Source organism: Carica papaya, chromosome 2, assembly GCF_054855325.1.
Source record: "Carica papaya isolate Zhongbai chromosome 2, ASM5485532v1, whole genome shotgun sequence".
Taxonomy (NCBI): Eukaryota; Viridiplantae; Streptophyta; class Magnoliopsida; order Brassicales; family Caricaceae; genus Carica; species Carica papaya.
In genome coordinates, this window is record NC_142310.1 from 349,074 (window position 1) to 361,342 (window position 12,269).

Here is a 12,269-nt window from a genome sequence, read left to right on the forward strand (position 1 = left end):
ACATGTAATCTGGTCTGGCCGAACGGGGTTTCAAATCCCCGTTTAGTCCGGACAAACTTGAAGATCTGGTTTGGATAGTTAGGATTCAATGAATTGAAGTCGGGTTAAGTACAATAAGAAGTTTGTCGGCTTTGGTGCTTGGACTCTCTTGCAATGCTTGAGACTGTTGGCCAAATGTTTGAAGATCTTTGGTAACTTATGAAACACAATGGTGAACTACCCAGAAAATGTGCTCAGAAAGTGATTAGTGTAAGTTTTGTCTAAATTCAGTACATACCAACTACTTCTCTTCTGGTGGTACCAAACTAAAACCAATATATATATATATATATATATATTTTTTAAGAAAATGATTGATGATGTTATTATAATATGAACTTTTTTTTCTACCTTATTATAAAAAAGTTAAAAGTCAATTAAAATTTAAAATTTAATTAAAAATATTAAGAATAACACTCAATTCAGAAATTATTAATTGTTGATAAGATTTTCCTTTTTTAAAAAATAGAAAAATAAATAGAAAAAATGGAAAATAGGGAAAATAAATAAACAAATAAATAAAATTTCTTTTTTGTGAGCAAAATTCATTGGTATGGTCGCCACGCGCATCGTTTGATTTTTCATCGCCGTCGAGCGTTGACCTAACTAAAAAGAATCAGTTACAACACGGCGTGTGTTCAGCACGACGTCGTTTCCTCTCCACCCCTCCCACCCTTCGTCTTCCTCCACTAATAAAAAATAACTCACCTCTCCATTTTCCTCTCTACTTTGTTGTCACCCACCTCTCTAATTGATTCCTTTCCTTGTTTCCATCTCATCTCTCTCTAGACTTTCTCTGTCCTCCTTTTTCTCTCAGTCGTCTCTCTGCCTTGTCGCTGCAAAAGGTACGTACGACGATCTTAATCTTTCATCTTGATTTCTGTTGTCTTTTTTGTTGCGTATGTGTAAGAGGGTGAATCTATTGATTTGTGTGTGTGTGTGTGTGTGTGTGTGACTAAATGCATTCGATATCAGGTTAATTTTATCTTCCGCGCTTTTCCTTTTTTCTAAAAATATGCTTGCTTCCAATCTTCAACTTGATGATTATGCTGTAATTGTGGCTGATCGATTTGTTTCGTGAATTTTTTGGATTCGTTGATTTTACGCGGGATTGGCTTCTTTTTTGCTTTCGTACGCTGCAGTACTTGTTGGTGATGATGGTGCAAAGTTGATTTTTCGACTTTTTAACACTTGAGGCTTTGTTTGATTGTTCGTGGTTTGTATGTTGGTTTCGATCTGTTTATATGATAATTAAGCTTGGGGTTTGAAGGACTTTAGCTTAATTCAGTATGGTTACAGAGATTTCTGCTTCTAATCTTGTCAGGTCCTGGCTGTAATTGAATATCCTTAGCTTTTCAAAGAGGGGTACTTGTTTTTGTTGCTTGGAGTTTGATATCTTGATTAATGCTTTAAGATCCATTTACGGCTTTAACAGGATATAAACCTTCCTAGATGGTTTATGGAGAGATACGCAATTGGGTTTTCAGTCTATTAGTCATCTCTTTTCTTATTTGTTCATGTTTGCGTCTGACCTTTGTTTTCCTCTTGAATCGTAAAATAAGTGTGTGCTAAATAGACCATGAAACTTTGGCAGTTTGGTGACTCAATGATATAGAAAGGAGTCAGGAAATATGTGAGTCTCCAGTAGATAATTCTTTGATGGACTGCATGTTGATGGCCTAGAAATTACTGGTTAGAAATAGAAAACCTGCATGTGGGTTTATCATATAACACTGAATTTACTCGAGCTTCATGATTACTAGCATGATTTTGACTTGCTTGAATGCTATAGACACGCAGTTAACATTTGTCAATTTTTGTGTTCTTTCTGATAGCAGTTAAAGACATTAGTTTTTATATATTTTCTTTCTTTGTGCAGGTTTTCTTTCTTACGAGAAGAATGGAGTACTTCTTTAGAGGCCTAAACGAGGATTCAATGCCCTCTCAGTCTGACCTTCTCAGATGCCCATTTTTGAGGAACATTAATGAGCCGACTAATTTTTCTTTCTCATCATCCTTGGCCTTTCCCATGCCTGTAAGTGTATCTGACTGACTTATGCTTGTTTATTGTAAATCTTTTGTTCTTTTAACTTATGCTCCTATCCCTGTGCCATCTTATCTTGGTTTCAATGAGGTTATAAACTTTACCTGTTTTCCGTTTCAAATTGATTAAGTTTACATCCATGGAGGATGTCTTTATCCTCAGTACCAAGCCGGTTTGGATGCAGAGATTGTTTGAATTCTGCAATGCACAGATGTATTTAGATAATAATATTTGTGATCAAGGCATTTCTAATTTCTTTCATTTCATTGATTGTCTTGTTCAGGTGCGAGCTGCCAAAGGACCAATTTTTGAAGATGGACCTAATTTCGACATGGCATTCAGGCTTTTCCATGGGCGTGATGGAGTTGTCCCACTCTCTGAAAGATCATTAAAGCATGCTGAGAAAGTAGAGCCTGTGCCTGCCCCACCCCAGTTCAATCCTTTAGCGGCAAGAGCAGCCACCATAAGTCTCTCATCCTTTGGACCTGGAGGCCCCTTTGGCTTTGATTTATTTGCAGGAAAGTGGAAGGATCTAAATAAAAAATCAGAATCATCCAAGAAAGAGACTTCTTCACAGGTAAATAAATTCTGGTCTCCACTCAAGCGTACTTTGCTTGATTCTTCTGTGAAGTATGAGTAACAATTTTAATGGCACTGTTGATATTCAAGTCTTTGATTTTTCTAATTATTCGTTAGAACAGTGTTCCTAGTTTTATCATCCTCATTATATGTGTATTAAAAGTTCCAAGACTCTTTAGCTGGTCTTTACATCTTCTCATATTGATTTATCAGGGAGGAAATTCGAAGCACGAATCTATGAGCAATGAGTGGCTACAAAATGGTAATTGTCCAATTGCAAAGTCATATCGAGCAGTTAGTGGTGTGCTGCCACTTGTTGCAAAGGTTTTTCAGCCTCCACCAGGTATGAAGCTGAGATGCCCACCAGCAATAGTTGCAGCCAGAGCAGCATTAGCACGAACTGCTTTTGCAAAGAATCTTCGCCCTCAACCATTGCCGGCAAAAGTACTCGTGATTGGGGTGCTGGGGATGGCTGCAAATATTCCTCTAGGGATATGGAGGGAACACACCAAAAAATTTTCACCATCCTGGTTTGCAGCTGTCCATGCAGCTGTTCCATTCATAGGAATGCTTAGGAAGTCAGTGTTGATGCCAAAGACCGCAATGGCTTTCACCATAGCAGCATCTATTCTAGGACAGGTGATTGGATCTAGGGCAGAGCGATACCGTCTGAAGGCAGTCACTGCAAAAAAGTTGGCTATTGAGGAAAACCTAGCTGGCATGGCAAGTAATTTGGAGGTCATTGCAGTTAAAGGTGGATCCTGCAGCAAACAAGTGCAGTGGGACCCTCTTTCTCTTCAAGTGGCTGGGTCGTCTTCATCAGCGGACGTGTTTTGCTGAGTTTTCTACCATTCTCATCATCTCTGATGATCCCTACAAAGGTATAATTCATCATTTGTTCGACAGAGTTGTTTTGTTTCATATGCCATATGTGTCCCTTGTATCGATTGAGGGAATAAAAGAGATACAGATAGAGAATGGTGTATGTTTTATTTATGTAATGAGTTGTTATTTGTGAATGAAGTCTCTTCTAAGTTTGCCTTACTGTAATTTTTAAGGAATAAATGGGTTGGAAATTGTGAAAGTTTCATAAATGGAAAATCAAGTGGTTAGAAGGAAAGTAGGAGCAACTACTTGATTTCCATGTATTGTACTCAACAAAGACGGCTTGGCTTTTGGCATGTAGTAGCAGTAGTTGTTGAAAGAGTCCCAAAGTGCTTTTCTTCCTTTTTTTGGGAATCTGTCTCTGGAGCTGGTCAAACCTAATGCATGCTGGATACCAAATTAATAAATGTTTGGTACAACTGTGTTTCTCTATAAAGATAATCTAGACTTGGTCTTTGGCTTTGAACTGTTCATGCTATCTAAACTTCCTTGCTGGGGTGGTTAGTGTTGATAAGTGGAGAAAATTCAAGGGATGCCTCTATTTCTCCCATGCTTATAACATGTATATGTATATATATGTGTGTGTATGTGGGAATATTTGACCTATGTAAAATCCAAAGTCAGGTTATAATTATAGGGTTTCCACATTGTCATATTAAAAAAAATTAAACTTCCTTGCTGGTGTGGTTAGTGTTGATAAGTGGAGAAAATTCAAGGGATGCCTCTATTTCTCCCATGCTTATAACATGTATATGTATACATATGTGTGTGTGTGTGTGTGTGTGTGGGAATATTTGACCCATGTAAAATCCAAACTCAGGTTATAATTATAGGGTTTCCACATTGTCATATTAAAAAAAAAATTCAATGTGAAATGTGAACAATGCATTTCAAATTGCATTCTTTGAATTTTACATAAAATCTTAAAAGATTTCGCATGTAAAACGAGTGGGTAAATTTACAAATAAATTACACAAATTAAAAGTATTCTATAATTTTTATTTTTATTTTTAAGTTCGTGTATTTATAAAAAGATTTAGAAATTAAATATTCATGAAATACTAAAAATACTAACAGAATTACTTTTTAAAACACATAATATTTACATTTTAAATAAAATACCATATAAATTTAAGAAATAAAAAGACATGTTTATAACAACCTTTATAAGATTTGAACTCAAACGCCTTATTAAATTGAAACCCACAAAAACTGCGTTATGAATGGTGAGGAATTTGATTCAAATAATGTTTTTAATTTAAATTAATAATTTTTATTAATTAAGAATAATGTTAGAATATAATAAGTTAATTAATTCAATTAAAATGCAAATAAAAAAAATATATAGATTTTCTTGGTGCCCAAATTATTTTTAATTACAGAAAGACAAAATTAATAGAAGTGTGAAAACATAAGAATATATGTACTTATTATTTTTTAAAAAATAATTAAAGTAACAAAAATTCTAGGGGAATAATTAAAAAATAATAAAAAATATATATAGTGATTATTGGAAAAAAAAAAAAAAAAAAAAAAAAAAAAAAAAGAAGAAGAAAGCTGTATAATGAAAAGTTAAAAAAAGAATGTGGAGAGTGGGATTTGAACCCACGCCCTTGCGGACCAGAACCTTAATCTGGCGCCTTAGACCAACTCGGCCATCTCCACGTTTATGCCTGTGCGGCCACGGGCTAAAACTTTAAAGGAGGATCATCAGTCGCCTTCGCTATTGAGACTCCAACTGGAGAGCGTTACCGTTTCCTATTGTCTGCTAAACCGCAATCGTCGTCTCCATGTTGCGAGCTACCTCTCGGACTTTCGGACTTCCTTGGCCCGATCTCAACGACGGCCTGACCTACAACGACATCGTTCGATCCTCCGACTCCGGTCCCCACTTCCTCTTTTTTATATCCATTCGAACAAATAACAACGAAGAAAAGAAAACCGACTAACATTTTGTGTATTTGATTCACAGATTTTACGCTTATAGATTTCTACTCTAACAAGTACAAGAATTCAGCTCCGTTACAGGGGTAAACAATTCTTCAATCTATGTTATACGTGTACGATACGTATATATACGTATTTAGTGTGCGGAAGTTGTAAAACGATGATATTTAGGTTAATAAACTATTATCGTTTTTTCACTCTTTTTCTTTCTTTGAACTAATAATCGAACAGTTGGTTGCAGCGAATACGAAATGGACAGGTAAATATCATGAGAACGCTTTTTTTTTTTTTTATAGATGTTTCGGATTAAATTGGATTGTTAATTAAAGTTTTTGATAATTTTGTTTCTTCAGATAGAAATTGACGGAGAAGTTGTTACAGATCCCTACACAATTCTCAGGTTTACCATTTTTTGTTATTTTCTTCTTTGTTCGATCTAGATCATGGTGTTAATTAGTTGGCGTTATTGATTTTATAGTACTGGTTCGAGATTATCTTATCATAGGCTTCCTTGGAAAGAGCCTGATGCACCACATTTGTTAGAGGTTCTTTATGAAGATGATGATATGGTAAATGTCCCAGTATATGATTTATAGTATGCAACTGTAGTTTATGCAAATTGTTTTCACTTCTGGCGGGGTTAAACATATTATGTTATTCGATTTGAAATCTAACAGAGTAGCTTGAAACGTTGGTTATATTTCTCAACATGTTCCTTTGTTATTGATTTCATTTTCACTATGTGCTAGGAGTGATGTTAACTTATGTTTCTTATTGTGTTGAATGTCCAACGAGGATATTTACTTGTTTGCTGTCAAAACTTCCCTCTTCCCCCTCTTCATTGGTTTGAAAAAACTCTAAAATTGTGAAGGCTAGAAGCTTTAGAAATTTTGAGTCCCTGTCAATCTATGTCCTCAACTTGGTTCCCAAAAATGAAAAGCTGACCAAAACTAAGCTAATTTTCTTTTTTCCTTTTTCTTTTTTCGTTTCTTCAGCTCTCCTTTTTTAGTAACCAAATGTAGCTTCAAAGTAGCTTTTCATTACAACCAATCCGATAATTTGGTTTAATCCACTGTTATGTTGGTTCTTTTCAGCTGACTTGATATAATGGTTGTGAGTTCAGATTGCTTTGAACAAGCCATCTGGTCTTCAAGTGTTGCCAGGGGGACTTTTTCAGCAGAGGACTGTTTTAACACAGCTCCAATGGCTGGTAAGCAAGCACAGCTCTTTGTTGAAAAGCCAGGAATCGCATCCTGTCCCTGTTCATCGCCTAGGAAGAGGCACATCAGGTTAGCCAAGACATGTTTCTATGCTGATTATAGAAAGACCATGACTCCATCTTGCAAATGCGTCCCAATTTTAATAATCAGATTTCTAAGCAAAAGGGAGCTGAAATCTTTTCCTAATTCCTAACTTCTTGAAGCAAGCTATTGAGAAGGAAAATGCATTGATAGGCCTTTGTACTTAATAGATACTTGCTGAGTTTCTGATTAAAAAATAAATTAGTGGGAAAAAGATGGTGAAAGCTGAGATATGGAGTGACTTACCTTGACTGATTATCTGCTCTTGGAGTTCCCGCTCTTTATCTGCTCTAGTAGCCTTTCACATTGTTGAAACAGAACTGTTGGTTTAAACTGCATTAATTGGTGTTGGGTGCTTGCTTGCTTGTTTCTTCACTAAATGTCAGCATATTACATTCTTTCAACAGGATTGCTTCTACTACGTTGAAAATGTTTATGTTACCTTTGTAGAATAACAAGTCAATTGTTGCTCATTTCATAGTTTCGTTGTGCTGAAAAGTGACTGCTTGATTCTAGGGATATTACTCTGTGCAAAGTCAAAACTCGCAAAAACTCACCTGGCAGCTTATTTTGCCGATGGGACATCACTTGTTGGAGCCACCAGGTTTGTGGGAATGTCATATCCAGGCCTTTGTCTATTTTAAATATTTTGAAGTAAAAAGATTTAGTTTCCTTTTAACTAGCTTATTTTTCCTTAACCCTATTGATAAGCATTTATCAGAGATGATAAAAGCGAACCTACCTGGCCCAGCCAATCGGAATCTAAATCTGACTCAACTCATATTGACCGACTAAATTCACCATTCCCAGCACAAATAAGCCAAACTTTTGATGAAGTGATGTCCACACAATCAAGCTTTTAGATAGCTAAAACCTCAGTAACTCAGTACCCTCTTGACGTACTAACCAAAATAATACAAAACTCAGTTAACTAGAGCATGAAATAGCCCAAACTTGAAATATACATGAAATACGATCATGAGGAAACCCAAAATCTAATATAAGGTCACTTCTAGTTCAATTCTCATTTCTTTCATAGCTAGCTCCTACATACAATATTCTACCTAATCTTGAAATTTTAAATTACTGGATTATTTGTCTGTTAGAGCTAGCTCCATAACCACCTTAAAATTCTTGGGTGGAATATTAGATTTCTGCTTTGAGAGCTAGAAATTGAAAATTCCCCACAAAAGATTTCAAGGTGGGGGTGGAGGTAGCTCAAAAAAAAATAAAAGAAAAATGTTGTGATTATATATTTCCAGACTAGTGTAAAGATTGTTAATAGCATTATTAGAAATTGAATGTGAGTTGAACCTAATGACTCATTATAGAACCAAACTTGAGTCAGGAAAAAAAAAAAGAAAAAAGAAACCGCAAAATGATCTAAAATCTTCTTTAAGTTGCTTAAACAAGTCAGGTGTTTGTTTAAAAAATGTAAAAGGAAGGAAAAAGTAAACTATTAGACAAAAGAAGTGCTTAGGAAAAGTTCAGAGTAGAATGCTCATTTTTTTTAATTGGAGTTACTAAACACCTAACTAGTGGCCAAATTATTTTGTTACTAAATGGATAAAGAATAAAGTGTTTAAAGTTTCTTATTAGCACCAAATAGACAATCTCAAATGTCCTCGTAAACAATTAAAAATCAAATAGTTTGCTAGCTATACGAACTAGATATTTGAGCCACATAAAAACCTGGCTGACCCAAAATCTAAGAATTAAATGACCTAATAATGCAAATAGTACAACATTTGAAACTAACTGACCTGAACCCAATATACAGCACCACGGGAGTGTTACTCGTGTACAAAGTACTTACATCCCGGTTAGAACATCAATAGGCTTCCCAAAATCATCCCACCCATCGTCCCAGTATTACAGACCCAAAAACATTTAACCATCTATCTATAATTCTGATCACTTGATCCATAATGGGAAGGACCCACAGCTGATGAATGACTTGACATGGAAGAGGGGAATATTGCTATTAAATTTATTCAATAGTTAGTACTATTTTCTTAAAAATTTCCTGTAAATTTTACAGTCAATTAATAAGATGGCCGGGTCCAGTTGTATGACTTTCTTCATTAATTGTACACTTCACTGATAAGATCTACAATCTTCGTGTTTACAGTAAAAAAAACCAAGAACTTGGTATGAGAAGAAAAATTTCTAAGATATATAGGGCACTTGTAAGTGGGATACTTGATGAGGATAAGGTAATCACTCACATCGAAGCTCTTCTATCATATGTTTTTTGTGCATTTTTTGGGGAAAGTACTGATTGGGCGATGATAATGCCTGTGCCCAGTTTATGACACATAACTTATGTGAGCTGAAATCCTCCTTATCTTGTAAACAATAGGCTATCATCAGGCAGCCAATTGGTGTCATGAGATATCCTGGAGTGGCAAAAGGGCTTTATGTTGCTACTCCGTCAGGTTTGCTAGTCTACTATCCTGTATTCTATAGTTACTTCTCTCGGAAGTTATGTTCAGTTATAATTTTCTTAAAGTAAAGTGAAAACAAAAAGAGACTTCTAGCCGGTAGCTATGCCAAAGGACCCAAAAGATAGTAGTATTTTTTTATCATGTTTCCAAGTTTTTGTCTACAGTTGCTAGTTAAATATCCACTGCAGTGTCCTTTACTATTTCATTGTTTGCTTTCTCTTTTATGCATGTTTTAAAGTGCATTTACGGTTCAGGTAATGGTTGCTATCCTTTTCTCTATCTAACCAGGGAAACCAGCTCTTAGTAAAGTTGATGTCCTTGAGAGAAACGTACCAGAAAACCAGACGCTGGTCCAGGTATATGCCTCTTTCATCTAGATACATCTTGAACTGTCATATTATTTACAGTTCCAATGCTTTTAAAGTAGAAATAAAGTATCCTGCACAGTATGTTTCATTTCAATTTTTCATAGCAAAGAGTAGAGAAGAATCGTTTTATGTCCTTCACGTGTATAATAGATGGAATTTAACAGGTTGAGATTCAATCAGGGCGCCCGCACCAGATTCGGATTCACCTTTCTTTTATAGGACATCCTTTGTTGGGTATACTTTCAAGTTAACTTTATGGTCCTTTTAGTTTTCAATTGACTTTATGACTGTTCGAAACTGCGAATCTTCTTCTCTGAACTTTTACCTATCTCTGTTGAGGTGTCAAAGTGAAACGCAGGCTCTTTTATAGAAAATCTCAAATCTGATTCGTGTATTGCTTTGATGAGTTCAGCATGTGAAGATTGCCTTAACCATCATATGCAAACAGCATTACAGTAAGAAATTAGACTTCTAAGAAATCTCCACATTAATTGTGTTCACATGTTTGGCCTAAGTAGTTATCGGGGATTATCTTTACAGTTGTTTCCAATGGCCTTAGGAAGCACTAATGTAACCAGGATGTTGTATATAGAAGCTTAGATCAACTAATCACAGGCTGGAAATCCCTTCAAACGATTTGCTGTATCTTTTGGTTCAGTAAGCCTTAACATTGACCCTGATGTTAACTGAAAAGAGTTGTGGTATAAATTTCTTCAGCAGATGAGCCTGACATTTGCCTTTTGCCATTGAGCAGGTGATCCTCTCTATGTTGTTGGTGGGCAACCCAAGTATGTCAATCCTGAACTTATAGATGAAAGCTTTGCTGAAGATGGGTATGGAGATCCTGTCTGTATTTATGATTTTTCCCTTTGTAATTTTCTTTTAGTTTGCAGCTCTTTTACTTTCTTATACTGTCTTTCACAAAGACCATCTTAGCAAATAACCTCCAGTAAAAAGCTAATTTAACAGAAAAAAGGAAAAAAAAAAAAAAGAAGAAATGTCACAGAACAAGAATATGTTACAGAACCACGCCATAAGAGAAATGCGCTAGCCTGGAGTCATTTACTACTATATACAGCAAAATCTGTGGCAGACTGCATCATAATATTTCAAGATTCCCCAATGTGAAATCATTTGAGATATATCTATGTAACGCTGAGCTCTTTTGTAGTCATAAATAGATTCTTTCCCAAGTTGTTTGCATGCTCATGAAAATTCAACTCTTTTTTTTTCGAAAATTATGTAGAGGATATCAAAGGCCCATGCAACCTGTTCCTGGAGACTGCGGCTATTACTTGCATGCACATCAGCTGGTTCTCCCTCATCCAACCAAAAATGAGGTAATATGGATCGATTATTAATCAGTATTTCAATATATTCTGGGTCCGATATTTTCCTTCTGTAGATCTAGATCATTCAGATCAAGTTAACAACAGACCTAATGGGTAGAAATACAATTTTATTGATGAGATAAGTTGTTACTTCCACCTAATAGGATTAGGATACAGCAATTAGTAGAATCTTACAACCGTTGAAATCTTAACCAGCAAGAGAGGAGAATAAATTATCGAGTCCTTGAATTGAAAGCTAGATATTGGCAAGAATTCTTTTTGATAGGACCAACACCGAGAAATTAAAGTTTAATCTACAAAAATAAAATAAAATTATGATTTTACATAACATAATTGCTTCAGCTTCTTTCTTTTCTCGTTAAATGTGTTTCTTTCCTGCAAAACATTTGATTGCTGTGATTAACAAGATGCTTTGGAATTAGGCCCCACCAATGAAAGAATAGCAGTTCATATAGGACCAAAATGTCAATGTCCTAGAGACCGCTATGCAAATTTCATTCAAAATCCCAAAAAAAAAAAACTACATTATTTGAATATTATCCCTAAGAAATTATAGAGTTGATACTATAGTACATGGTACATATTGTTACAAGTGAAAACAAAGGGTTTTTAGAATTTTGTCCCTAAGATAATATAATTTGTTGTGTTGCGTTTGAATTATCATCCTCCTGCTTCGAATTTTTTGTGATGAAATCTTTTTTATCCTGCCTTAAAAAGGTAAGAATCCAAATTTGTACCTTCAAAAAGTTCCCTATTAGGTTAAAGGACAACAAATAGTGTCTGCTATAAAAATCAGAACCTATGAACTTTAGTAACTTTTTCTTGAAAAGACTTGCAGAGGAATGTGGAATGATGTGATATATTGAATAGAAGTGCTATCCAGAATGCTTACAGATTCTGTTGACTTGTGTAGATTGTTAAAATCACTGCACCACTGCCTGCTGTTCTTCAAACGTGTGAGGAAGCTAAGAAAGCATGATACATGTTGTCCAAGCAAAACAGGAAGGCCTGAGCACCTATTTGCCTGAAGGGTTTAAACAAAGAGCAACCAAACCCATTTTTGGTTAGAATCTTCACATGGTTTTAGCTCGGAAGATCTGAAACGCCTCTGATGTTTTGCAAAGCGAACCGAAGACTTCTTAATTGACAGTCATTTCTATATTGAGTACACCATTATTATATTCTACTGAGATACCAAAAATATCCCCGGAATAAGATGTGGACTTTCTTTCACTAGTCTCTCAAAAGTCTTTGTGGGAAACCAACCAGTTTTGGACTTGCCGCAAAATACACACACCAATGTCTTT

At 35.3% G+C, this 12,269-nt stretch overlaps 2 protein-coding genes and 1 non-coding gene across 11 annotated transcripts; 2 read left to right on the forward strand and 1 right to left on the reverse strand.

Annotated features, from left to right (window-relative positions):
- The first annotated feature begins 744 nt into the window (after positions 1-744).
- Positions 745-3,876, forward strand: LOC110822501 (uncharacterized). The gene is made up of 4 exons (XM_022052634.2): positions 745-884; positions 1,919-2,074; positions 2,367-2,660; positions 2,876-3,876. Exons 2-4 carry the CDS (start codon positions 1,940-1,942, stop codon positions 3,500-3,502), a joined length of 1,056 nt encoding a protein of 351 aa, XP_021908326.1. The 5' UTR covers positions 745-884; positions 1,919-1,939; the 3' UTR covers positions 3,503-3,876.
- A 1,255-nt stretch (positions 3,877-5,131) lies between these two features.
- On the reverse strand, positions 5,132-5,212 carry TRNAL-AAG (transfer RNA leucine (anticodon AAG)). Its single transcript has one exon. It is a non-coding gene; the product is annotated as a tRNA-Leu (tRNA).
- Positions 5,213-5,244: 32 nt separating this feature from the next.
- On the forward strand, positions 5,245-12,195 carry LOC110822510 (Pseudouridine synthase family protein). Of its 9 annotated transcripts, none has more exons than XR_015816750.1 (15): positions 5,245-5,431; positions 5,520-5,577; positions 5,726-5,753; positions 5,848-5,894; positions 5,973-6,063; positions 6,618-6,783; positions 7,312-7,399; positions 8,927-9,011; positions 9,158-9,233; positions 9,531-9,598; positions 9,775-9,844; positions 10,023-10,065; positions 10,151-10,267; positions 10,365-10,443; positions 10,857-10,918. XR_015816750.1 is itself a non-coding variant. In XM_088212398.1 (14 exons), the coding sequence occupies exons 1-14, from the start codon at positions 5,338-5,340 to the stop codon at positions 11,939-11,941; spliced, it is 1,110 nt and encodes a 369-aa protein (XP_088068524.1). In that variant the 5' UTR covers positions 5,250-5,337; the 3' UTR covers positions 11,942-12,195. The 9 variants fall into 9 exon arrangements, 2 of the variants coding, with proteins under 2 accessions (XP_088068526.1, XP_088068524.1); XR_015816752.1 differs by having other exon boundaries at positions 10,170-10,267; XR_015816753.1 differs by having other exon boundaries at positions 9,959-10,065; positions 10,151-10,443; positions 10,857-10,926.
- The last annotated feature ends 74 nt before the right edge of the window (positions 12,196-12,269 follow it).

What these genes read in the sequence shown, in the direction of transcription:
- LOC110822501 (XM_022052634.2), top strand. Translation starts at nt 1,940, where the DNA reads ATGGAGTACTTCTTTAGAGGCCTAAACGAGGATTCAATGCCCTCTCAG. An exon ending in CCTTGGCCTTTCCCATGCCT is followed by an intron (nt 2,075 to 2,366) that starts GTAAGTGTATCT and finishes TGTCTTGTTCAG; the next exon opens with GTGCGAGCTGCCAAAGGACC. An exon ending in AGAAAGAGACTTCTTCACAG is followed by an intron (nt 2,661 to 2,875) that starts GTAAATAAATTC and finishes TTGATTTATCAG; the next exon opens with GGAGGAAATTCGAAGCACGA.
- LOC110822510 (XM_088212398.1), top strand. Translation starts at nt 5,338, where the DNA reads ATGTTGCGAGCTACCTCTCGGACTTTCGGACTTCCTTGGCCCGATCTC. An exon ending in TCACTTGTTGGAGCCACCAG is followed by an intron (nt 7,400 to 8,926) that starts GTTTGTGGGAAT and finishes TCGTGTTTACAG; the next exon opens with TAAAAAAAACCAAGAACTTG. An exon ending in TTATGTTGCTACTCCGTCAG is followed by an intron (nt 9,234 to 9,530) that starts GTTTGCTAGTCT and finishes CTATCTAACCAG; the next exon opens with GGAAACCAGCTCTTAGTAAA.